This window comes from Platalea leucorodia, assembly GCF_965183815.1.
Source record: "Platalea leucorodia genome assembly, chromosome: 6".
Taxonomy (NCBI): domain Eukaryota; kingdom Metazoa; phylum Chordata; class Aves; order Pelecaniformes; family Threskiornithidae; genus Platalea; species Platalea leucorodia.
The window spans coordinates 13,744,423-13,772,185 of record NC_138828.1 but is presented as its reverse complement, the minus strand read 5'-3'; the positions used below and the strand labels follow the sequence as shown (position 1 = coordinate 13,772,185).

General features: G+C 41.3%; 1 protein-coding gene across 1 annotated transcript; it reads left to right on the top strand.

Moving 5' to 3' along the window:
• Window positions 1–46: 46 nt before the first annotated feature.
• On the top strand, window positions 47–23,890 carry MGARP (mitochondria localized glutamic acid rich protein; the record flags this gene model as incomplete). Its single annotated transcript, XM_082315258.1, has 6 exons — window positions 47–237; window positions 1,913–2,016; window positions 3,104–3,206; window positions 7,809–8,042; window positions 22,965–23,141; window positions 23,841–23,890. Exons 1-6 carry the CDS (start codon window positions 153–155, stop codon window positions 23,888–23,890), a joined length of 753 nt encoding a protein of 250 aa, XP_082171384.1. The 5' UTR covers window positions 47–152.
• Between the last annotated feature and the right edge of the window lie 3,873 nt (window positions 23,891–27,763).

The window sequence follows — 27,763 nt, the reverse complement described above, 5'->3', positions numbered from 1 at the left end:
GGCTGGCGCCGGCCCCGCCCTCCCCGCGGTGGCCCCGCCCCGCCGCGCAGGGGACGCGGGGAGCATCGGTGTCCTCCGCCGCGGCCGCAGCCCCGCGCTGTCCGGCAGCCCGCCCGCCGCGCCCGCTCCGCTCCCCGGCTCCCGCCGCCGCCATGTATCTCTGCAGGGCCGCCTCGCAGGCGCTGGCCTCTCGCCTCAGCAGGGCTCCCTCTGCTGCGAGCCGCCTCAAGCAGCGTGGTACGCGGGGGCCGCCGCGGAGCTCGACCCGGGGCCGGGTAGAGGTCACGGGGACGGCGGGGGACGCGCGGGGCGGGCCGGGCCGGGGAGGGCGAGGGCGAGGCGGCGGGGACGCGCGAAGGTCGCGGGCCGAGGGGTGCGGCGGCGGGCGCGCGGCGCGGCCGTTGGCGCGGTCCGTTACAGCGTTCGTCCGCGGTGTGAGGGGGCGGGCGGGAGCCGGGTACGGCTGCTCGGTCACCCCCGCCGCCGCGGAGCGGGAGCCGGCTGCCTCCGAACCTCCGGCGGGGAGCCCCTGCCGCCGCGGAGCCGGACCGTGCTCCCCGGGGCGGCTCGCCCTTGGGAGAGGCGGCTGCGGCGGGGCCGTGCCTCCCCTCCCGCCCCGCTCCGTGGAAGCAGACTGGGTGGCGGGCAGGTGTAACCCCCCTCCCGCAGCGAGCCTGCACTTCCACCCCGCAACAGAAAATATAAAAAGCCCCTCAGGTGGGTCGTCCAAGCAATGGTTTCCTCAGCGGTCTGTTAGCAGTGGGAGGGAGCGTGAAATCAGCCTGGTGTGTTGCAGCCATGGCTTTTGGTGCATCAGGAATTGTGTAACCGGTAGCAAAAAAATCTTCCGGCCGTGTTGGATGATGGCAGGCTCACAGAGGGCTCTCCTGCCTATAACGTGCAGCCTTTAAGAAGAAGGTACTCATGAGAAACTACCACAGACCGTATGTGTAAATGTAAGAAGACCCATTAGGATGCCTGACGATTGAAGAGGAGTCTGAAAAGTGTGTCATGAGACAGATGATGCTAAACATAATCTGGCGCACGATGGCAATATTTTGAGGTTGAGACTATTTTTGCAGCTACCGATTGCAATGCTCAGAGCCATTTTGTGTTTGATGAGCACCCTTTCTCATCTGCGCTACTCATCTGAGATGAAGTCACGAAATTCAGCTGAAAGCTTTGTTGGCGAACAGAATTACGCGTGTTTTTCGTGGGTCTCTTTTTGAAACGTACCGAAGAATCCAAGGCTATAGCAAGCATCAAAACTACAGAAACGGTGAACAAAAACAAATGGCTAACACTGCTATTATAGTGAATATGTACTCGATCAGGGATAAAATTGTGTAACCCTGCCTGTCTGCCCTGTTGGCCAGTACTTGAGGTTATGGGTTATGGGCATGTATCTAAATGTTTTTGCAGTCTATTTGAGAATGAAAGAATGTGAATTCAAAGGAAAAGGCTTTTTCTTAAAGCGCTCTGTTATTAATCTGAAGAGGATTTGTTACCTCTGCTGATCGTGACTGCAGCAAGACTGAATAAGGACAGATTAATTCTTTTACGTACCTTAGGCAGGAACTCTTTTTACATTCCTTCCCCCCCCCCCCCCCCCCATTCCTTAGGTAGTTCCTTAGTCTATATAGAATGCATCCAGTACTTGGAAGCTGATAGGCAGACAGCGTAGTTCATAGAAAACCTTATACTCTTAGGAAGAGCTCAGCCATGTACCTCGTTCAGTCAGGCACCGTGCCCTGTGTTACTCAGTCGTAATAAACATGGCTAAGCTGTACCTCTCTGTTTTGTTACATCTTTTAAAATCATCCTTTCCCATACGAAGTTCAGATTCTGTCATTCTATTTTGTGATCATATTTTGGCAGCGCTTTACATCAATTTCAATAATGGTTTTTATAGCACCCCTTCGCCAGATGTCGTCTGGGAGTGTTCCTGGCTCTTCTGGAGAGAACATGATTTACTACCTCCTTGCTGGTGTTGCTGCTTTTGGTGGTTTATTTTATGTAAGTGTTTGGGAATGGAGCCGTTTGTGCTTTCTGAGTTGGTGTGGTATAAGGTGTGTTCTGGGTTAAAGAATATGGTCGAGATGCAAACCATCAATAGAATGTGGCTGTTGTAGCATAGAATTGAATACAGTCTAACTTAAAAATCAGTTCAAGAGAGCTAGGGAACTGAATGGCTGCTGCTTGCCTGTTTTACTGTTACTTCGATACCTAGTGCTGTTGTCATTCTCAGTGGAAAACATCTTTAAAACTATGTAAAATGAATGTGTCCGAAGACGGAGTAAGGCACCTGCCTCTAACCCCTTGCCTCTTCTTGTCAGCCACAAACATTAAGAATATATCAAAGCGGGCAAGACAGATGTGAAGTAAGCTGTCTGAAGCCACAAAGGGAAGATCATGAACCTTGTTAATTGGGACACAAAGAAAGATAAGAATATTAATTACTTAGAAAAAGCATGTTAAAGTTTTGTAAACACCTAATTTTGTCAAGCTTTTTGGTAATCATTCTCTTCCCTGCATCTAAATATGTCAGACTCTGTGCTTTACATCCCTAAAGCCTGCATTTCGTAGCTTCCTTCCACCCCCGCAAGATTTCAGATAGTGAGATAGTGACTAGCACAGGCCAGAGAGGTACACAATAATCCTCTTGAATGGTAAGTAACTTCTACTTGTTCAAAATATTAAACTTGTGTGATTGCTTATCTGGAGGAGTAATAAATTCTTTTGCTGTCACCTTTTTACCATAGGTGTTTGTTGTTGTTTTTTTTTTTTTTTTTTTAAAAAAAAACCAGTCTGACTGTAATTGTCTTTTAAAATACTGTGTCCAGTTCCTGAAACACTGCGGCACTTTGAAAGCATGGTATATTGTATTTGCTTTCTAACGGTGGAGAAATATGAAATGTATGAAAAAGTTAGTATAGCAAAATAGATTTTCAAATTTTTTTTTTAACCTTGCTTATCCTAATTTGATATGCCTTTTAAGATGAGCGGTAGCACTTGCTTAAAAACCCTTCTCTCCCTCTCCCCTCTTATTCTTTGGTAACTTTGTACGGACGTAGCAGTAAGTTCGGGTATAATTTCCTTTCAGGCCTACAGAGTAGTCAGTTCATCTCGCAGCAGGTATATTGAACATATGAATATTCTTCATGAGAGAGCTGAGGGGCGGAAAAACAAGCCTTGGTCAAGCAAGGGTGAGTTGAGCTCTTCTCTCTTGTTCCCCGGCTACGCGAGGATCTGGAACAGATTTCTAGATTGTCTAATCAGGCCTTAACCCTGTCCAAGTCCTTGTCTGAGCTCTGTGACTGGGAGTAAAGGCAAAGGTGGTTGTGCAGTGTTCTGTTACAAAGCTACTTCTGCACAGATTTTGGGAATGGATTTAATGTTTAGGCAGTGAATCTGGCCTGTGATCAACCTGCAGGAGTCTCTTTGGGTGGAAAGAGTTGATGGGTGAACCATTAATTGCATATTGGGTATTTGCATTTGATTTACTGGAAGCTTAATGAAACTTGACTAAATGCATAATGCTGTCAAAATCAGTTTTATTATTTTGTTTGTTGGGGGGGAAAGAGATAATATCTTTTTCTCAGTCAACAGTTTGGCTCCAGGCCACATGTCATCAGGGAACACAGTTCAATAGGGGAAAAAAAACTTACTTTTTAAAAAAATATTGTAAATCGGACTAATTTCTTGTCCCACAACTTTGATTTTGTCCGTTTTAATTTAAGATTAAATGAAAAGCAGACACCACCTAAATGTATGGCAAATCCTTACTTAGCTCTTCATGCTTAAATAATTAGACCATGTTAGTTCAAATACTTGTAATGGAATGTTGTCTCTGTCTACATCAATTAGTGTTATGGTGGCATTAGTATAAAAGACAGAACTTTGGCAAGCATGGCCTTGCTAGGAAAAGCAATTAGAAAAAATGACTTCTTAGGATCTTTATGTTTTTATTTAGTTGTTATTTAAAAAAAGAAAGAAATTAATGAAGCCGTAACACTTGAAGCTGTTACTTATTTTTTCTGATGCTGACATCTAGAGAATTGATTTAATATATTTGCATGCACAGAAAGAATAGATTTGAAGTATGCCGAGTTTAAATTTTGTTTTCAATGTGAGAACATGCTTTGAATTGTCTGCCTCTAAAATTGTTTATTTGAAGTTGTCAGTTTTGAAGTTCCACAGCACATCCTTTAGTTTTAGAACTTTAAAATTACAGATTTGAAGACTTAAAATGGTAAAACATCTTAATTTCCTTTCTCTTAAGCAGCTGGAAGCAATACAATTTTTAAACTTGATTCTTTAAGTGCTGAGAATTCGGCTGCAATTTTAATGCAATCCTTCCTTGTCCCTAAAATAAAAAATCTAACCAGGACCAAAGGAGATGTTTTTTCCTAGTGACCTAGTCGTCTGCTGTTCAGCGACGAAACAGGGGTTACACGTGTTGCGTTCTGACTAACATAGTCAGAAGAACATGGTAGGTGTGAAAGCATTAAGCAAACCTTCCAGGGCACTCAAAACGATGTCAGTATATTCCCTCTTTTCTCTGAAGGTTCATTTCTGCAAGGTACTGAGTTTTAACCCTAGTCCACCAAAATGTTTGAGTGGGATACCCGCAGAGCCAGTGGTGCTATTGACCCACTGAAGGCTATACCTGTGTGGCCTGAGACTGGGGTAAGAGTACTCGGTGCTCTGTAATTTACTTAATTCTGACTGTGGGTACTCTCCAGGCATCCCATAATCCGATGCCTTGGCGCTGCTTAGTAATTTACATGAGTGTCACAACCAATGGCAGATGATTGCTGCCTGCCTTATTTTCGATACTAAGAAGTCCAAAACATTTCTGAGGCCGTACAGTGAACACAGTTGAAACTTGTTTCCTGTATTATTTTCTATATTGGACTTCTGAATAAATGCTCAACCCAGAGATTTTAATTGGACTTTTGAGTAGCTAATTCCAATTCACAATACAAAATTACTGTTGAATCAGCTCTTTTGTAAATCCTTCTTCGTTCCAACTGTATCCTCCCAAAAGAGGTTTCTGCTCTTACTTTTCCTATGGAATCCTCTGTGTGCTTTCTCAAAAGAATTAAATGTCTCTCTTCCTCTCCTTTTTTTTTTTCCTGTTCCCTGTGTAGTGATATTTTTGTGTGTATCTTGTCACAGAGTGTTACCATAGTACTGCTTTTCCCAGAAGTGCCACTGCAGCTTCTTTCCCCATGCATTCTTTAGATTCAGTTAGTCCTTACACCTTTTCACAGTAAGCATTGCTGATAAAAGCGATTAAAAAACTCTGTTCTCAAAGTAATCTAATATTTTTTAGGGTCACATAAAATCAAGCTTAAAATATGCTATAAAACAGCGCTGATAACAATATGAAGTGGTGGATAGAAAAGCAGCGTGCCTAATAGCACATTCATGGCGTATATGCTACATGTCCTATGGCAAGAGAAGAACTTAGTACTAGGGAGCAGCTGATCAGAGAGAGACTCTCCTGATGATACAAATTATTTTCATGGTTTCTCACCCTGAGGACAATTCTCCCCTTGTGCCCAAACCCAAAATGTCTGTTATAAAGACCTGCATGTAGCAAACGAGGCTGTCAAAACAAGAGAAACAATCAAATGCTATTCTATGCTTGTTTGTTTATTAGAGGGTTGAAATGATACTTAACGGTATTTTAATTAACAATCTCAGAGCTTTTAAAAAAGATCTAGTAGCAAGTTTTCTGTAGCTCTTCTTAACTGAAAGCTACTCTCAAATTTAGGGAGGGATTTAAAAAAGCCCCTGGCAGAGGCCTGACTCAAAGTAGCAGTAGGAAATCTGGGACATCATTTGAACTGTAAAATGATGCTTACCTTGCAGAACATTCTACTTGCTTATTTAGCAAATACTGAGTTTTGTCTTCCATTTGCATGTGTCTCCTTTAAACTTGTTCCTGATTTCCTTCTTTTTTAGCAATGACTTTTCTTTTTAACTTGATGCAAGCTGATTCAACCTTTCTAATCTATACTCTGCTTTTGCACTTTCCAGACTAAAATACAAGGGAAATCTCTTTCCAAACCCGAGGAAGTTAAATACAAACAAAGGACAGTCGTTCACCATTGCGTACCTTGCAGCCTACCTTGGGATGACTTTATACCTTCTATTGTAAAACTCCATACTTGTGAGACTTTAAGAGAACTACCTATGTTTGCAAGGCCAAACCATATTGAGCTTATTACTGAATCTGCTTTGTAGAAGGCAGTTCTGAGATTGAGAAGCTGGCTGTTCTGAATGAATGCACTCTATATTTGACTGTCCAATAAAGTGTACTGAATGCTGAGCTTGGCTGTTAGTCTGTTCTTTGTGTCATCAATTTAGGCTTTTTTGAAATATAGCATTCTCTTAAAGGGACATGGTCAGGGTGCATAATACAAAGCTTTGATTTTTACTGAGCAATGCGTAGACTTGTGTTTAAACCTGAACAAAAAAAGATAGGCTTGCACTAGCATAAGAAAAACCAAGAATGAAAATTGATCTGTTTACATTTTAAATAGATATAAAAGAATAAAATAAATTCTGACTATGTCTCTTTAAGCTCTTTCCTTTCTATTCTCACTTAGTTTACACTGTATTACAAACTTTATTTCCAGTTGTATTTTTTCACATGGTGAGTTGGTTCTAGTGGTAAACTTGGAATGAACACTTGGTATATAACTTTCTTTTGTTAACTTGATCTTAGTGCATGTTTGCATGCTGATTGTGCATCTTTGTTACTTTGTGCTGTTAGTTTTTAATGACTCATCTCAGCTGAATTTGGAGTAACGCACGGTTGGGAAACACTGGGTTTTTCAGATTCTGAAGAGTCCGACCCACAGCAGTGTAGACAAGTCTTTAAAAGACAGCTGGGACTTGTAAAACAAAAATGGTCAGTCATAAGTGGTCATATCTTCAGTGAAGTGAGTCTGACCACTTAAAATTAGCAAGTTATTTTCTTACTTATATACACCTAGTTTCAGTAAGGGTCCCCGTTTTATTCTGCCCTGCAGACCTTACCTTTCTTACTTGAGTGCTAGGGCTCTTGCAGCCGTCACAGTGCATTCAGTATGGCTTTAAAGAAAGCAGCGTAAGTAGGGATAGCAGAGTACCTGTGGCAGCGTAGAGCTAAGAGGTGGCACAAAACCCATCTGAGAACTGCTCACTTGTTGGGCTTGGCGTTATCGTAGCTATCGCCAGCCAAATTAGCCACCTTGAAAACAGCCCTGTGCAAACTGAAGCCACACCGTGGGTTGCAGTGCTTCTAAGCTGTGAGCCTGATGGATAATAAACTCCTTAAGAGCTTCTAAGTATGGTAGCAAATGTCTTATTCCCAGTGTGGTAACTCCACTGCTGGGTGTGAATGGGAGAAGAATCCTGTTCCCTGTGACGCCCATGAGTGCATTATCACTGGCCCTTTCAGCAGAGCGGGTTTGAAGCAACACTTGGTAGCGTCCTTTTTTTATCCTTCCCTGCACTCTCACCTCTTGCAGTCACTTGCTTGAAGCCACAGTTTCTTTTTGTATTACACTGAAGCAGTTATGAAACTCGGTAATTAAGAATATGGTTTCCTCATCTTGTAAACATCTCTTTTAGTGCCAGATAAGACAACATGGGGGGATTAATTATCGATTTCTTGACTTTGTAAATTCGGATCCCAAAGCTTAGCTTCCCATTTTAAATTTAAATGAGGATGATGGTAAAAAGTAGTTGGTGAATTTGTGTTGCATGCATGCGCTTTACTCTCTTTATTGTATTAAATAAATCCTTAAAAGGTGGTGAAGAAGAGACAGCTGAAGTCCCTGAAGCAGAGACAGCCACGGAAGAGGCTGGTGCAGCAGCTGCTGCCGGACCTGCAGCACAGGATGAGAGTGCTGGGGTATCCCTAGGCACTGGAGGGGAGAATGACTTACCGGCTCCAGAGGCATCCCCTGCTGTGGAGGAAGCCCAGCAGGAAGCTGCTGCTAATTTGGAAGTTGCTGCTAATTCAGAAGCTGCTGCAGTGCAAGGTTAACTTATGAATGCGGTTTTGGGGTGTGTGTGTGTGTTGTGGGTTCTAAAACTCTGCCTCTTACTACAGAACATTAAGAGCAAGCATCAGTATTCCTAATGGAGTTTGTCCTGCAGTGGAAACTAATTCAGGTGTTACCTTGACATATCATGAGCATAAGGTAATTAAGTTTATTAAATCAGTGTCTCTAAAAGCATGCTGCCTGTGGCACTGGAGTTCTAAAACCCTTTTCATTCTAAAACTAGTAGAATGAAAAGTTTATTTTACTGCCCCGTTCTATTTCTCTTCTTTCAGATCTTACATTAAAGTGAGCGTGTAATATGATCGGTTAAGCAGTTGTTTCAGTGACCTGGTTCTTAAGGATTTGTGAAGGAATATAAACACTTTATTTCGCTGGCCATTCCTAAGATAGTCACGCTCAATAATTATAGCTGTTCTGTCAATGTAACTTGAACAGAATCTTGCATAGCAACCAAAACGTCATGATCTCAGCGTTAAGGATATACTAGGCTAAAAATCTCAGAATTCAATAAAACATCCAATTGGTAGTAAACACTTAAATCAATTAGTGGCTACATACTCAGTATTTTGAACTGTCAGGTTGTTTGAAATATTTTGGTTTACTGTAATTTAAAAAAAATGGCAATAATGCAAATGCAAACCTATCCATAAGTTGCACAAAATACAGGATTATAATTTAACATGATTTTTTTTAGCAATTTTTTTTTTTATTATTTTTTTTTTTTTATTGCTAACCTGTAAGGATAGAGGGATGGCTTATCTTCATACCTCTTGATTTGTTCAGCTGAAATGGGAAGGGACACACATAAAGCAATTGCAGTTTCTCCGTGGATAGGAAAGCAGCAAACATTTGCATCTGGTGTCTTCATTTAAAAAAACAAACCAACCAACAGCAACATCAACAGAAAACTTGCCAGCCTATCACGAAAGAGAAACTTCATTCTAATTCTTGCTTTGGAAGGGAAGACTTCAGCGTGGCTGTAGCAAGTATGAAAACCACTGAAGCAGTTTTCAGCTTCATTTAAACGTGGAATCTTCACTGCACACCTGTTTGACTTACTTTGAGAAAACAAGCATCTACTTGAGAGGTTATATCTAAAACACAGGTCAAACTGAGATTAAAAATGTTTTGACTGCTAGTCCATGGGAGGTTATCATAGTACCTTGAAAGGTATTAGCAGATTCCAGAATTGTTTTTGCCTTTTTCCTTGGTGACTCCAGTAAGAAATGGGTGCATCTTAGTTGCCTTTTTAACAAAGGAACTTGAGAAATGGTGCAGCACTTCAAATGGCTGACTTTTGTGAAAGGTCTAGGTATGAATGGGATTTTAATTCATGTGTGAATAGCTCCTGCGCTTGTCTGCAAAACGATCCATTACAAATAACATTGTAAAACAATACTTGGTCCAATCTGTTAAAGTAATACAGCTAATAAGTACGTGTATTTGTAGTGACTATTACTGTTTACATATAAAGATATTTATAAGGCAGTAGTTAAAATACCTAGAGCCTTAAAAATTTCCATTTCTATGACAAATGTGGTGGCCTTCTACGACGGGGTTACAGTGTTGGTGGATAAGGGAAGAGCAACTGACGCCATCTACCTGGACTTGTGCAAAGCATTTGACGCTGTCCCACACGACATCCTTGTCTCTAAATTGGAGAGACATGGATTTGACAGATGGACCACTTGGTGGATAAGGAATTGGCTGGATCGTCGCACTCCAAGAGTTGCAGTCAGCAGCTCAATGTCCAAGTGGAGACCAGTGACGAGTGGCGTCGGTATTGGGACCGGCACTGTTTAATGTGTTTGTCGGTGACATGGACAGTGGGACTGAGCGCACCCTCAGCAAGTTTGCCGACGACACCAATCTGTGTGGCACAGTCGACACGCTGGAGGGAAGAGATGCCATCCAGAGGGACCTTGACAGGCTGGAGAGGTGGTGGGCCCGTGCGAACCTCGTGAAGTTCAACAAAGCCAGGTGCAAGGTCCTGCACATGGGTTGGGGCAATCCCAAGCACAAATACAGGCTGGGCGAAGAATGGATTGAGAGCAGCCCTGAGGAGAAAGGCTTGGGGGTGTTGGTTGATGAGAAGCTCAGCGTGACCTGGCAGTGCACGCTCGCAGCCCAGAAAGCCAACCTGGGCTGCATCAAAAGAAGCGTGGCCAGCAGGTCCAGGGAGGTGATTCTCCTTCTCTACTCCGCTCTCGTGAGGTCCCACCTGGAGTGCTGCGTTCAGCTCTGGGGCCCCCAACATAAGAAGGACATGGACCTGTTGGAGCGAGTCCAGAGGAGGGCCACGAAGATGATCAGAGGGCTGGAGCACCTCTGCTATGAGGACAGGCTGGGAGAGCCGGGGTTGCTCAGCCTGGAGAAGAGAAGGCTCCGGGGAGACCTTACAGCAGCCTTCCAGTACCTGAAGGGGCCCTGCAAGAAAGCTGGAGAGGGACTTTTTACAAGGGCAGGTAGTGATAGGACAAGGGGGAATGGCTTGAAACTGAAAGAGGGCAGATTGAGACTAGATATAAGGAAGAAACTCTTCACTGTGAGGGTGGTGAGGCCCTGGCACAGGTTGCCCAGAGGAGCTGTGGATGCCCCATCCCTGGAAGCGTTCAGGGCCAGGTTGGACGGGGCTTTGAGCAACCTGGCCTAGTGGAAGGTGTCCCTGCCCATGGCGGGGGGTTGGAACCAGACGATCTTTAAGGTCCAACCCAAACCATTGTATGATTCTATGAATATTTAGACCATTTCATTAAGAAAGGAAGTAGTCTGGTATATGTTAAAGTTAGTGAATTAGAGCTGTTAAGAGATGTAAGATGTTTTAAAATGTCTTGCAGTGTTTACCTCTGTTGCTCTACAGAGCAATTGCAAAATTTCACTTTAAGGAGTGGGCACTTGCTTGTGTCTAGAAGTGGTTGGATATTCCTTTCACAATGCTTGTCTAGGAATATTTGTTAATTGTTGGATAGGGTAGGATCTTCTGTATAGTAAATACTCCTGCCACTCTATTGAAGAGGAAGCAGCTAGGATCTTCCCTGAAAAACCTTGTCCATAAGTGGATTAAGTCTGAGGATCTAATTCTAGATGTGGTGACTTCATGTAGTTAGTGGTCACTGTTTTGTAAGAGGAAATATGACTTGTCACTGTTAGTTACTGCTGGTGTTGACTGGAAGTGGATGTGCTGTTTAGAAATGACTGCTTTCTTAGATCTGTTTTCTCTGGCAGCATACCAAAGAAAACAGCACTAGAACAACGCTTCTGTTACCTTGATATAAGGGATTCTGAGGGTCGTTTCAGGTGTCCTTTGTCAAATCTTGCTGCAGTGGTTATTTGCTGTGTGGTAAAGCTGGCAGAAACGAACCTGTGGGACATAAAATTGTTGAGAAACTTCTGCATGTTGTTTCAGCCATCTTCCGTCCAACCTCTAATCAGGATATCGCGTATTAGCTAAAGCATTTCATATCAAGCAGCAGCAGATGTACTTTCCCTCGGTAATTACTAGTTTCTAAAGCAAGGGAGTGTTCTGCCTGGTGTAGTGTTGCCTGATCTCTTTGATGTTTCTGCGATGTTAAAACTTGCTTCTGAGCACAGTTCTCTCATGCCACTGGTCACCAGTGAAGACTATTATAAATAACTGTTTGTAACGGGCGTGCCAAAGTCAAGGGTGGGCCCTGTGGATCTCGGAGGCAGTTCACGCGAGGTTCCCCCGCTGGGGCTGTCCCCCTGTGACTGCCCTGTAACCGGAGTCCTGCCCTGGGAGGCTGCAGAGGCTCCTGCCGCCAGGTCACCTCAGCCCTTTCCTTCACGCTACGTGCAAGCTAGTTTCCATTGGCATAATGCTTAAAATAGAAGAAGATGGTATTTTGAGTCAAAAGTTCTCTGCTCTCCATGCACCACTTTGTTCAGTGTTTACCTGCAGTCAACAGCTATTTGTGTGTTTAAAAAAATAATTTTATAATTAAAATCCTTCTGGAAATACCCTTCAGTTTTGTATTTAACCATCTTCATCGTTTGTGTTGTCTCCATTTAGAGGAAAAAAAAATTGTCTCTATGCTTTTACTGAGGTAGAGAATTCTTTCTTTCAGAACTGCCAAGGGAAATGCAAGCTTAGTTTGAAAAAAGAATACTTATTTAAATAACTTTTATTAGTTTTGTTGGTAGCTTGATGTTACTTCTGCAGATGAAGGTGCAAGTATTTTTATCATTACCAGTAAACCTCTGTTTTTTCAAATGCAATTGTTTCTCTTAATCTATAAGGCTTTCTGTAATGTGTTTGGAAGTGCAAGGTGCCAATGGACGTTTGTCTCCAGCTCCAGTATACATACGTATGTATGTATACAGATAACGTGGATGTGCGATTATACGTGGATGTGCAAAAAAACCCCAAACAAACAAAAAAATCCGAACCTTGGAGGTAGGTACTTAATCAGGATAATTTCAATTTCAGAAAGTGAATTACAGTTGTACCTGGCTGGAATTTTCTCCTTGCCTCAATGTAAGCAATTTACAACCCATTACTGGTATCTGGAATTCTGTGAAATACTGTTGCCAAAAACAGTACTGTGCCATGTAACTCTGTTCCCAAGGTTTTCGCTTCCTCTAAATTCCAGTTTTCTGTACCTTTTTATTACTCAAGCTGTTGTGCTCTCACTCTTGGTTACTGCCTGATACTGCAAAGTTTCCTGCTGTTCTCCTTCTAGTGTGCTCTGTGTCCGAGCACCATAAATTAAGATCAATTTTTCTTTAGATAGAACAAATGATATAAAATGCACAAATTGGCAAGCTGCTATTTGGATTAGGCAGTGTTATTGCATCTGTGACTTAGTTCTTGGATTGCCGCTATAAACTTTTTTCCAACTCTAGTATTGAGGCTTGAGGTTTTGGCATTATCAACTGGAACAGCAAAAGCAATTAGCCTAAAACTGTGCTTTCTTGGACTCCAGACTTCTGTAGCATAGGTTCTTTTCTAATTTTGTAAGTATTGAAGGATGTGGTCTCTTCTCTGTTATTTCAAATGTTGTTGGAGTGAGGAACTAGGTTTGGGGAGGATTAGCATGTGAATGTGCCAGTGTTTTCCACGGTAAGCTTCGAACGGCATTACAATGCCAGTTGTCTGCAGCCTAGAGAAACAAACGCAGGCGGCACTGGACAGGAGTTACTGCTTTCTGGACAGGACTTTTGCTGACGCGATCGCGCAATGATGCCAAGCAGACAGAAACACCCGACGTGATCAGGGTACAGCGGTTTTCCTTGGTAAGTTACCAAACTCTGGATGCGTATTCAAATGCTCTGACGCTGGGAGTATTTTGAAGATTGCTGAAAAGTCCTCAAAGTAATTTGCAATTGCTCACACTTATTCAGAGGCTTTCAGAACGACGTTGCTCAGTAAAACAAATACATGGAGATGGAGGAAGGAGGATAAGCGGCGCAACCTGCGGCTGTTCACAGCCTTAGGCGTTGGGGTAAGATGCAGCGTGCGTAGGGCTGGACCGACCTCATCCCTTATGATTATGCCACTTGTTCACAGTTGGACTTCATGAAAATAACTACACTTTTTTTTTTTCTCTTCTCAACCTCGCTTGTGTAGATCAGAAACATCTCATAAGAGGCCTACTATCTGCCATTTTCATATGTATAACGTCATTGCGTGAAATGAGTCCCTGGGTGTGGATTGGTGTAACAGAAGACAGAATCAGGGAAAGTATTCATATCATCTGACAAAATCTCTGCTTAATTACCAGCTGTAATAAAGGCTTTCTATTCTGAATCTCCTTTTAGAGGATTATTTTCCCTTCATTGATTATAGTGGACTGATAGCTAAATTAGGCTCTAGAAAGTTGAATTAGGTGAATATTGTCCTACTGGGGAAGCATCCATATCTGTGGAATGTCTGTTCAGTATTTCTGCTTCACAGTTATCACTTTCTTCTGTCCCTTGGGCTGCTGCATTTCTCTCTGTGATTGCCATACAGTGGCTGCTAGTCTCTTCTCTCTTCCTCATGTTTTTCCTTCATGAAACTGAGCTTGTAGGTGAGTCGTCATAGCGTAAATGGAAAGCCTCTGTAGGAAGAATGTGAACAATATTTAGAAAAGACTTCTGTAGAAGTTGTGAGCATCTGAAGACACAAGTTGGTAAATGGGGAGACTGTTTGGTTTTCAACACCCTAGCTGAAAAGAGTTTTACAGCATGCACTGGGCTGGGGGGGAAGATTCCAGTAACTTGGAAAAAAACCCAGAACTTCCCAGCTACAAGTGCAAACAAGTCAGTGGGGGAGAATGACATAAAATAACTGTCTTCCCATTTGTCTATTGTAGAACAAGGGCACAAGTTGCTTCTTAAAAAAAGATGAAAGCTAGTAAAAGGACATAAAGTGAATAATGCCTAAATCATTGTCACCGCTAAGGAGAAAATTGACTTACTGCTTTTTACTAATAAAATATTTATAGCTCATTGTCAAGACTTAAAAAAAAAAAAAAAATCCTAAAATAACTTTGTTTCTCTAAATTGGAAATCAAGAACTCACTTTGTTCAACAAAACCTGTTAGCATTTACTTTACCTTAGGTAGTATTACCTGCGAAAATCTCCTGTAAATACAGGATGAGGAGTAGTACTATTAGTTTCCTGCTTTAGAGAAAATGGCAACAGGGACTCCTATCTGTTCTCCTGTGGCGGCAGTTCAAACCAGAATGATAACGATGGGGATTTTTATATTAATTTTTGGGCAGCGTTTCTCACTGCAGAGAGAAACATCCTTTTTAAAAACCAGCATGCTGAACTTTCGTTGCTCCTTTGAAAACAATGCAAGTGGGTAGAACTTGGTGCATGACTTTGTATGAAGAGTGTTAAAGAAAATGCCTAGCTTTTTAATTAAAAGCTTTTTTAGAACTTCTGAAGGATTTCACACACGAAGCAATTAGTGCATTTTCATATATGCTGTTTATGTTAACTTGCACTAGTTTTCCTCATGATCCATTCCAGTCAGTGGCTAGATGTTTAAAACAACCAACCAAACACAATGTACATTGCTTCTCATTGCTACAAATCCTTGTTACAGAATATAAAATTATATACTTGAAATTATATGAGGTATTATAAACTATTCTGGATTAATGTGATATGCACTGTTGTGCTTTTATTCTGACCATTACAGGCATCTCTGAATCTTTTTTTTAACCATACGTTGTAGAATAATCTCTCTTGAACTGAGTCTTCTGGTCATTAGTATGAACTAATGAGGGTTTACTTAGGAGCTAGTGATGTACGTTAGCTGCAGCCAGCCTGTGAAATATTTGGTTGAATGAAGTTGTTTCTTTTCTTGCTGTATGGAGTGAAGAAAAAATTTTTTTTCTTAAAAATGTGCTTCATAACGCCGTGGTTTAGGCTTTCAGCTGGACCTCATGGGTTTTTATCTGGGTTACTTATGGATGGCTTGCAAAAAGAAAAAGCGGTCATATGATATCATATTGTAGTGGCAGGATTATTAGGAATCCCAGCCTTCCTTTGTTCATCAGTTTCTCAAAGACCTTGGGCTCTGAGCCTCTGGTTGGAGTTTAACTTATGGAATAGCTGAGATGCCAAAGGGAGAAAACTCCTGATGCCCGTGGGCTGTCGCGAGGTATCGCTAGGTCGGGAAGGCTGGGGCTGCCTTTGCGCCGTGCCCAGACAGCAGGGTGGTCGCGCCAGGGCAGTTCCGCAAACAATTTCTTGGGAGCAATGTGGGCTTCGGCAGTCGCCAGCCACTGGTTCCTCTCCTGTGCATTCAAGGAACTGGTCAGACTGGAAAATAATCAGTGCTTTTCTAAATAATTGGTAGTTCCCTGATTCGGTTTAGCACGTAGAGCTGTGAAGTTTATTTTTTCCTGTCGGAAGCTCAACTGCTGAATTCGGTGTCGGAGAGAGGCATTGGTCTGTGGTTAACTGTCCAGCAGATTTTTTTTTTTTTTTCCTTTTTAAGCCAAATGTTTAAGTGTTGGGTGTTTTCCCTTTCCGAAGAGATGGATAACTTACTGTAGCTGATTATAATGTTAAACGGTCACTGAACAAAAGGCCAGTGAGCAGAGAGAGAGCATTTCAAGTAGTCCTGCGTGAATTCTTTTCAAACATGGCAGAATTTAACTTTTTAAAAGTGAATTCTACTCCACTGTCAGCTTTCTGTTAGCGGGTCTTTAAACTATGGAAAGGAATGGGGAGTTTTTTGCTCTGCCTACCCTAACATTTCAGGGGACACCCCGAGACCCTCAGTGGACCTTACTGAGGAGAAGCTTTGTGTAAATGGAAGCATCACATCCTAGTATGAGTAGTTCTCTAAAAGACTGAGTGAAATTGTTTTCACAATTAAATTTGACTCTTGCCCCCCCCCCCCCCCCCCCTTGGAATTAGTGTGTGACATTGGTTATGTGATAGGGAGCTTGAAATATCAAAGCCTTTTTTTGTACTCCAGCTTTGGTTCGTGCGCTCCAGGCAGATTCCATTTGTATTATGCTGGCTAACTTGTATTATTTTAGTTCTATAAAGCCAAATTCTTCTGCAAAGAATATTTTTAAAAGTAATTGAACCTGACATTCTGCATTACAGATACCAGCCTCATCCTGACTGCTTAAAAAAAAAAAAATTCATGATATGAACGGCTTTAAGTGAAATGCTTCGCTCAGAAAAGTGTACTTTTAAATATCTTTAAAAATTGCAGGAAATGAGTGCCTGTTCAGATTTTTTTGTTGTTGTTGTTTCTAACTGGAACTATCACTTTTAAAATTAATCAAAGGATTAGGATTAGAAGCAAAATATGATCATTTAAAATATATTAGTAGGGAAATGCAAAACTGGGGGAAAAAATATAGGCTGTACTCCTGAGAAAGGCTGTGACTATCTTGTATGGTCTTGTTGTGAAACTTCCATTGTGGGGGGGAAAAAGTCCCCACCTCTCCCTGAGCAAGGAAAAAATTGAATATAGCTTTCGTTTTAAAATCTGGAACAGCTATCTTCTCCTTATGTATTGTAAATAAGGAAAACATACTTACAAAGCCACTTAAAAATACAAGGTAAAAGATTAAAGTCCAGTAAGATTTAAAAATATAACATACAAGTTAGTTTAATTATGCCTGCAGGCAATTTGTATCAGTCATGTATGAATTGGTGTCAATGGATATTAAAAGTAATAAAAAAGTTTCAACACAAAAGCACTCCGAAGCAGGAGAGCATTTGCAGCAGTGCTCAGCTGACTTGCCAAAGGTGGTAAAACTTTTGCTGTAGGAGTGAAATTCTGCATTCTGAGTGCCCCCATGCTTTTTTAAAAAATGTGGACTTTTCCTTCGTTTAATGCTGCTCTGTGAGAGACAGCTTCCTCTGTTTTTACATGTTAAGAGAAAGATGCATTTCTTTCACAAGGTGAAGTGCTTCACCTGCAGGAGGAAGGAGGAAAGCAGCTCTTTCTTTTTTAGAATAATTTATTTCTGTATGTAAAATAAGTTTTGTTTGTTTTCTTAACAATTAGTTGCTAAGTAGCTGCTACTTCAGTGGAAGTGTGAAGACCTAACCCTCACTTTAAAGTGGCTGATTTTTTTGAAGGGCTGCTCTAAGCTTTAAAAGCAGTGGTTTAAATTAGCACTAAAGAAACCTCGGTGGTGTAACAGAGGAAGGTGTACCTTGCTCCCAGAGTAGTCCAAGCTTGCTTAGATGGAGGAGCAGAACTTCTCACTCCCAACTCATCTGCTTACCCCTCTTGGCAATGCTGACATTACTGAGATGTGTGGAATGAGTAAAGTCAACTATGTGTTTCTTCTTCTTGATCCCATCTATCCTATTGCTTTCTTCAGGAATTGTGGTCAATGACACCTGACACATGCAATAATGCATACGTACTGGACACTTGGTGGTTTGCTTTGTTAGCTCTCGCGCGCGGTACGTGGTATGAAACGCAGCTTGGAAAATCCAGCTTTGTGAACGCTGACCCCTAAAGCCTGACAATATATGCCCTGTAGAAATACTATCAGAAACAGTATCTTCGACAAAAATTCTTGCAAGAACCAAGTTCTTGGCAGATTTCAGATTCCGCTTATCATGATCAGTGCCAACTCAATTCGCTCCATACCTCCCTCTCACTTGCCTGCTTCAAGATCATCCTATAGCGTGTTGTTTCCCAGGTGGTAGGACATGACTGCCAGCGTGCGCCTGTTTAATTTCAGACTAGAGCTTTGCATCCCAGACAAAAATCCAGGCTGATTCTGCATAAAAAAAATCCCTCAGGAAAGTTGGAAAGCTTGTTTTAAGTGCTTGAAAGCTTTGGGGGAAGAGGCCATTCAAGCAGTAGGATCTGGGTTCTGAAAGTCAGTCCCCGTGTGTGGGGTTTTGTGTTGCGCGTTTTTATTATGAGCAGGAGAAAGTCAATCTGTGTATGGTTTTATTTATTTTTTTGTTATTAGCTGGAGCAAAGATGAGTCAGTCACACAGCAAGTCCCTGCTTATCGTGCTTCCCTGTTCGCTGGGGGAATGCTGAGCTCGCTAAATTCCGACAATTCAGTTGGCGATCATGAGGATTCAGAAGCGCCCTGGATTTGTTTTCCATTCTACTGTGAATGCACAGAATTGTAGAGTTCTGCGCTCTCAGAGCTGCAGCTTTAGCCCTTGTAAGAGTAAAAATTGTGCCTTTAAAGACTGCAGGAATAATTACTTTATACAGGAAGCAGCTTTTTTTTTTTTTCATTCACTGAAATTATAGGGATAGTTTCCTAAAAATTGTATTTCTAGGTGGAACTTGATGTTGGGTATCGTGCTAATAAGTTACTGGAGCTTCCTAATGCTGCTGCCTTATTTAAAAAAAAATTTAAAACCAAAAACCTAATTTCCTTTTGTCTGTAAAATCAATTTCCTTTTCTGTATTTACTCAACTCAAAACAGATGCGTTTTCGTAACATAAATGGTTTGGTATTGTGTTTGGTGCATATGCAATGTGCTGCTGGTGCTTCCCCTGTCATGTTCTGTTCCTGCGTGTGCAGTTGGGAAGGACGTATTTCTGCTCAAAATGGTTACCTCCTAAAGCAGAGGAGCGAAAGACGCTTTATGAGCGTGCATAAAGCTATCCTGGGCAGAAGGAGGCGATATTTTTGTTAGGGCTCAGTGTTACACGTAAGCAGCGGATATTACAAAGATGTTGACTTATGTACTGATGGTTGCATAGTGGAAATATGTCAGGGGTCTAACTGGCCTGAGGCCGTTTGTCCTCAAAATCCTCGGTATGTTACAATCCCTTTGAATGCTTTCAGAACAGCGGTTGATGCAACACGCAAAGCCTAACCCCTTGCCTACAGGTAGTGAACGTGATTAGTTTGATTTCTCTGAGGCTTGACGTTCTTTTATATTATTTTTTGTTGAAATCGCAAGAAAGTTAAGCTCCTAATTCAGATCTGTAAGTGCAATAGTATATACCAATGCCTAGCAAATGGAAGAAAACTGTAGCCACTGATACTGGGACTTAGCTACTTATCCCAGGGGAAAATTTAAAATTGGCAAATGCCTGGTGAAGAAGCATAAGGAAAAATAAATATCAATTTTTCAGAAAAAAATAGCTAATACTATACACAAAGGCTGAGATTTTGCTAACCAGTATAATACCTTGTATGAAACTGTGAAGTGTATAGCTTCTGCAGAGTAATATATCCTACTAAGATTAGGAGGGGACACGACACACCAAACACTCCATGAAACAGTAAAATTATGAAACCATTTAACTCCAGTGCTATTGATGAATGATGTGGGGGTTGTTTTCCCTCCTACAGAATTAAGAAAAAAACCAACCAACCCCACTTTTGTGAATATAAGAAGAAACTAAAAAAAAATCAAGAACATTCTCATTTTTGGCAGATTTTAAATTGTATGGGTCAGGGTGAATCATCATTTGGCTGCGACCAGTTTGACTGGAGTGCTGCAAGAGGGGTGTTTTGTTAAAGATGTGAAGGAGCTGAAGTAGTATTGTGTAATATCGATAATAAAGCAGCTGGGCATTCAGTGGAAAACATAATACGAAAAGCACTTAAATACCATGTGTCTTCATTGCAGAGAAGCAGTTGCACAATGCAGATTATTTTGTTCAGTTAAAGCCTGTAGAAATTGTAAGCAAGCTGGCATGAATAGACAAAATGGGTCCTAGTCATCACGGCAGAAGGAAAGACGGGCACTTCAGAATTTCAAACTGATCATCACTGAGAAAACAACACAGAACCAATTAAGATGCTGTGACTCCTCTACCGCTCTGTTTTGAAAAAATAAAGCAGCTTAAATGTTTTAGTATTTGAACTAACAAAAGTTAGAAGTGATTTCAATTACATCTATTAATTGCCATAGAGTTTCACAACAGGCTTATTAACAACTTTGCAATAATTGAACAGACAGAAAAGTAAAATCCTTCTTCCAGGGATTATGGAAGATGAGTCATCATTGTACCAGGCACAGATTAAAATGTCTTTTATGAAACAGGGTGTTACTGCAGGATTTTACATAGAATAACTGCAAGAGATTAAGCTGGACTGAAAAAATACTAAAAGCATACGCATTGGAAAAAAAAAAAGTGGAGAAAAAATAGCACTGAGGTTAACTTTAACATCCAGGGAAACAAAAAGGAGAAGCTCCTACACTGTGTACTGCTTTGTGCTACCAGCCGATCGGGAGGAGAGGGTGCGAGGGACTCGGCAGCGTGCCTGCTGCTCCCCGCAGAGAAGGGGCCGTGCGGCCGCCCCCGTTCTGACGGAGGCGGGGGGCGCGTTCTCCGCGTGCCCGGCCGTCGTTCGGCTGGCGCTGCCCTGGGATCACAGCCGTTCCCGAGGACAGAGAAAAACGTGTTGACCTTCTGAGCGGGATACAGAGCATTTCTTCCAAGACCGAGCTGTGCGCAAACCACCAAAAAATACACCGAGATTTGTTTCGGTATGTCAGATTAATGCTCAAAATAGCTTTCATGGTTATAGACTGGTTCTTATTTCCATGATGCTCGAAGCACCAAAAGACACTTAGATAGCTTGCTGTAGTTGCAACAGGCCAAAGAAAGGATGCCAAAATGATCTTCGTGGGCCAGCCTGAATCTTTGCTGGAGAGAATGCCTTCGGGCACGGATAATGACCCGCTGCAAGCTGCCATGAGCAAGCGCGCTTGGACCCCCGGCTCCTGCCGGCTTTCTCTCCTGGAAAAGAGCACTTCACCGGGGGACGGCTCCTGTGAAACTCTAACCATGTGCGCTCAAGGAACGAATGTGAAAGCCACTTGAAATAAAGTACCAGCTGGAGCTTTCTGCAGTAACCGAGGGCGATTACTCGCAGGTACAGACATAGCTTTTCAAAAGCGCGATGCCTGTCGCAACAAAGCCCTTTGTATTTTAGGGAGTCACAGCTACTCCGCAGAGACCTGGCTGGACGCATTGGGAGGAATCCATATTTTGTTGCAGTAGATTGCCTTTCTGATAGCCATAAAGAATACTTCAGACCAGAGACGAATCGTTCAGTACAAGTGGTATAAGTGTTAACGGTTGTTTTCAAGGGAGGTATTCCTGTAGGTGACAAATAAACACAATTCCCATTCAAAGGAAATAAGGTTTTATCGAGAAGCAGGAAAGTCCATGTTGCTCCCTCAACTTGCTGACTGATCTACTCTTCTTAGTGCAAAGAAATTAAAACACTGAAACATCACAAGAAATAAACAAAAATTAGCAAGATGAACTACTATAAGCCAGAGAGCCAGTTTTTGGTAATATAAGCTGAATGTTTGATGTTACAAACTCAAAAACAGCAGCTTGTCACCACAGCAAATATATTGTATTATATCAAGTGATGCTAGCTATAAAATAACTAATGTTCTGAATTTCAAATGTACTATTTTTATTGCATAGCTGTTCCCTATAAAGACAAAGGTAGCAGTTCCTGATTTTTTTTTTCTGTTGCTTCTTAAATTCAGTCAGTATTCTGCAAAATAAAGTGAAATAGTTGACGTTCAGAATATGCTGTATTTAAATAGCTGCAAGCTGACATTTGGAAAAAGGCATGGGATGCTAGCTCTATAAAACTCCTATTTACTGCATTTATTGAACTTCTAATGAAGTTGTTTAGTTAGCTGTATTTCACACACGTGTAGCTTAGTATAGGACACAATTTGTAACAACAAAGTCCCTGCAAACCTTGTCCTGCCGAGCAGTTATGGTGTGTGATGATGGAGACCTCCAGCAGGAAGGTTAGAAGAACACGGTAAGAGAGAATTTACTCAAGTAAAATTTAACGTGTAACTGGATGATGTGTTCAGTATCCCTGCAGAGTGTATCTATATATAAATGTATTGCCTATTACAGACTTTTTATACAGATAGATTGCTTTATCCTCAAGGAGTATTGAAAAACGGCTAGTTGGCAATCATGCTACATGGGAATCACAGCCTGAATCTTCAGCCTGATGTTAGGATATTTCTGCATTAAAACTACCCATGACGTCTTTGCAAGGTTATGTGGAGTGCATGCGTAATGTCCTACGGTGTGGATCAGACTAGGATTATTTCCATAGAAACTTTACCATTAGTATCTTGCCCATCGTTAATGGTTTGACAGAAATCAGAAAATAAAATTAGGGTATCTGCAAGGGAAAATACATGTTAGAGAATACTCACCTTTGTCTAAAGACATGAAAAATAGCTCATGTTTATAGTTTTCTGCCCCAGGGTTGGGAAGAGCCAGACTTTCCCTGGAATTCCACTTGCAAACTTTTATTTGCATGATAAAATTTATTCATCTGATAGATCCTGTTGTCTTCAGTTACTTCAAACGTGTACGTTAGGCAGGTACCTCATGCTTTGCGAGCCTTGACTGCTCGCCCTCATTTGTGCCGGTGAATGGAAAGACAAGACAATTATCTCTCTAATTTGATTCATAGAAACGGTGAGTGAAGTCTTGGATGTTGCAGCTTCTTCTGCCCACGAGGAAAACTTAGACAGTGGCAAGGAAGGAGTAGCCTCAGCAGCTCAAGAGATTACCGACACATCCTCAAGGAGCCAGGACGCTGATGCTGAGGAGTCGGGGCAAACTTCAGAAGGTGCAAGAGTACAGCTGCGTCTGAAATGTTTTGTCTCTGAAAAGCAGGAGTAGCTGTTTGCACTGAACTAGGTGCAAGAGCATGCAGAACTCAAGTGACGCAATGTGGCTGCTAGCGATGACTGTGTTTGGCATCGTAGTGTTAGCAGAAAATTTAATTTTGAAATGATATGCTGTGCAGTAGAAATAGGTATTACTAAATTGGATTGCGGGGGTGTTTTGAGCTCAGGGCCCTGCTAAGTGGCTAGATGTAAAGTTCATTAAGAACAAGAAATTCTCCCTTGTGCTGCACGTGATGTAACACAGTTTTTTTAACATCTGACCTAACTTGAAAGATTGATTTTCTTAAATTATGTTGCTGTAAAGAAAAATATAGAGCATGTGATATTTATAAACCTTACGGTGTTTCAATGAAGCTGTAAGTGATCTTATATTGCTATTGAAGTTGAACGATAGAATTAAATGCAAAGAAAAATGTGCGTTAAAATTATCACTGCGGAGATTTTCAAAGGAGTTTGGAAGTTTGGCCTCTAAACTCTTTTACAATTAGAATTAAAAAGCTAAAAGGAAAAATGTCTGTATACCTAATACGACTTTGTAAAGTGTGTCCCTTGAGTCCAAAGGATCCTTTGGACTAAAGGAAACAACTTACTTGACTATTTGTCATCGAATAAGTTGTTTCCAATGTTTCTCATTGGTGTTTTGTCTCCGTTTTCAGTTTCTGTGGAGGAGAAGACAACACCTGAAGAAGTTGCTAAGGAACCCTAAAGGTACACAGTACGACGGCAGCACGTGGTTTCCCGCTCCTCTCCTTCCTTTTTTTTCTCAGTTAGTGGCAATTGCAGCATGTGGTAAGCCTGCACGTGCGCTCTGATGGTGAACTTGTATTTCTGCTCCCAACAAGTACACTGCAAAAAAAGAACCTAACTGAAGTTTTTCTTCTTGTTTGGGAACCGTTGTGGGCATCTTTTAGAGGCTAGGGAGCAAAGCTTTTCTACATCAATTGTCATGCTGGGTATTTATTTATGGCTTTATCTTAGCCCCGTGCAAACTGGATGAAGACCCAAGAGTTGTAGCTTTCTTCTAGGCAAAAAGTGTTCTTTGGACATTGATTTAAATCATATAGATACTGGACTTCTGGATTATTGCCCTACACAGGCGAACTCTTCTCTTGTTACCCTCAGTGTAAACATGGTGAAGTTGTAACCTTCTGGACTGTTTTTTTTAAAGACATTTTTTCACGATTAATCTCTCTGCACTTTTAGTTTGTGCTGATGAAAAATATTGAATATAGTATTCTTACAATTTTGCTAGTATCTTGCTCAGTTGGCTTTATTATTTTATAGTATTAAAAAAGTTGCCCACAATATTCTTACTATTTTGCTATTCCTGTGACTCCCCTTTCCAAAATGGACTGTAGGATGGTGATAGAAAGCTGAGGGAAAAAAAAGTTTGGTTGCAATATGAACACGAATCTTGGGAGAAGAGATATTAACTAGAATTGAAAAAACTGAAAGTTAAGCAAATAAACCTCCCAGGTCAGGAATTCTCAAAATTATTTGCTGCTAGTTAACAGTTCATACACTAATTCTTGGAGCAGCAGTGCAAGAGGAGAAGGAAACAGAGCAAAGAAAGTTATTTTTCATTGTATCCTCAAAACGTATGTTCTAAATACGCTTATCCAACCTTATCATTATGTTCTGAGTCCTTTGCAAATGCACATTTGCTTATTCCATCATCCACTGCAATATAAAATAAGATAATGCCTCTTATCTTCTTGTCATAAAAGGTAAACATTGTTCTTAAACTGCATGGTCTTTTTCCGTGTTGTTTTAGCATTTGAAACTAAGAAAAAAAATTAAAGCAAAGCCAATCCCACAATTATAAAATAGTTTACAAAATGCTAGTGTTAAGATATATTCCTCTACCAAATAGAATTTTTGTGTTTTACTGGGAGTAATGGTGTGAAGGGAACAGCTATTTAATGAACGTGGGTGAGACGTGCAGAAGAGTTGCAAGCGTGTGCCTCTCCGAGCTGTTATTTTTGCTCAAAGTGAAAGCTAAGGGCATCTGAGAATATCACATCAGAAAAATAAGTTACCAAGAAATTCTCTCCGCTCGGGGACACGTAGATGCAGTGATACAGAGAAAGCAATAGAGTTAGGAATCTCTCTTTTTCCCTGTAAACATCTTGCAACCCTAAAAATTGTTGCATTGTTATTCCAGATTTTGATTTAGACAACAAATGCCCAATACATCCAACTCAATTAATGAAGGCCATTAATGACAGTAACTGAAGGGGGGGGAGTGGGAGGGAAGGCAAGCTGCAGGAAACACCTTTGATGATGAACAAATTGAAAATAGGTGAAAAACAGATGAATCTGCTACCAGAATATGCATCCACGGAATTCTGCTTAAACTGCTTGGGCTCTTTTGGACAAAAAAAAAAAAAAAAAAAAAGTCTTTTTATGAATATAGCATCACAAGGTTACAAAAAAAAAAAAAGGTCTCTTAGTACATTCCGATCCAGTCTTCTTGGGGGGGGGGGGGGGGGGGGGAAACAAAACCAAAAAACCAAAAAAAACACCCCAAAACCAAATGTTTATCAAACTTTTTACTACTTAGAGCTGGAAGATTGCCACTGGATTGAAAGCCAGGCTGATGTTTTCCAATTTACAAGTCCAGAGCCACAATGCATTCTCAGTTAGGAAACAACTAATTCTTTTTTTAGTGTATGCTTTGATTGTAAGCACTTTAGGGTATGGACCTTAACTTTCAGTTTGCATTAAAACAAATCATACTTTTGGGGGAATTCAAAGCAAAAAAAAAAAAAAAATCAAAAGAATGTTGATGTGAGAATCAAATTAGTATCTGGTTCACTTTTTTAAAAAATACTGATTATTCGGTGAAGGGATAGAATGGATGAAATCCCCAGATGAAGCCTCGAATTGATGCTGAGAGCATGCCTGAGTAAGAATATACTGTTATTCCCCTTTCTTTCCAGAGCACAGCAATTCTTCTGTCTGTGGCTGTTGGCCCCAAATTCACACTGCTATGAAGCTTCTTATATCAGTAATCTCAGCAAACACAATTGGTTTACCTCATGCTTACATTTCAGCAAGTAACAATTTGTAGAAGTAAGGCTTAGTGGAACGCGTCCAGCATGCAGGGGAATTCATTTATACCTGAGCAACACGGCTGAAGAGGAGGGATTCCTTGAAATCGGGCTTTGTTGGTGGTAGCAGAGCAAGTTTTCACAAGCCATCAGATAAGCATGATTTACGCAGCAATAGCGTTTACATGCTGTAATTCACTTAACTGATAACCTGCAGTCAAATTTACAGCGTGCTTTGAACGTTTGCAAAGAAAAAGACCTGATGAATCAAGTCTGTTGCTAAACATCATGTATTGTTGCTTCCTCCTAAACCAGATTCTTTTTTCTTTTTGCCAGTAAGCAGTGCTGAAGCCTTTGAAAAGTTTAATGGAAATATTTGTGGCAATCAACCCGCTGATTCCTGTGTGAAACCTCATACTCTTCCTTGGAGACATAAAAGACATTGTGCAGTTTGCGATACCACACGCTGCTCGTTAGGACCAGTAGTCATTGCTGCAACAGACAACCTAATACGATTTAAGTTGGTTAGAGAGACGCTTCTGTGATTAACATCTCTGCTTTAGAAAGTAGCACCCAGTAATAGCTGTCAAAGCACCACCCAGCATGTAATAAATGCACGTGCTAAAAGAAGCAGTAGACTTAACTGAAACCACGTCAGGTGAACTCGTTCTCGGTCTTTGTTGTCTTGTTACGTACATTGATTTCTTACTTCTGGTCCAAACTGTGGTGCGTAATAATACCGTTGTAACATTCCATGCTAAAATGTAAGTAAAAGGTTTTAACCAAGTTAAAAATCTTATAAAAATTACCGGGTAGTATTTTTAAATTGGGTCACGGGGAAAATAACAACCTTGTTTGCTCCCAAGTTTGGATTTGCAATTGTAAGCATAGGACATTTGGCTGTACAAGACCTAATATTCCCCCTGCATAAATATTTTAGATGCTACCCTTCCTTGCACAATAATATCCAGGAGTAAACCTTTTTAAGGCTCCTGCTTTCAGAACAAAACCCATTTGCAAGTAGTAGGAATAGGTACTTTACAGCATGAAAATCAAAGTAACACCAGTTGAAGTTATCATCATTGATTGAAGTGGTGGCTCCTACCTTGGGGGTGCTGGGCCGCCTTTCTACCAAACCTTATTCAGCTTGCTGTGTCTTTCTGTGTTGTTCTGTCTTAGCAGTGACGTGCAGCGGTGGCATAACAACACGGAGGTTTGAGAGAACACTAGTACAAATCACGAGCAATTTAGGCTATGGTAAAGCGCCTGTCCCGAGCACTCGCAGATGGCCAGCAAAATTCCCATGGAAGGCTATGCCACAGGTGTTCAAATGGACAAGGATTCTTAAGGACTAATAAAGAACAGTAAGCTGGATAACCTTGTCATGTTAGTATTATCTTAATAATGAAAAAATCTATAATGAATAATGGGTCTGCATGATGCTGTTCTCCTAACCCTCCATGGCGCTATGTGCGTGTGCATGAGTGTACATCTACTACAAAACTTTTACTGGGACCCCCACCAGT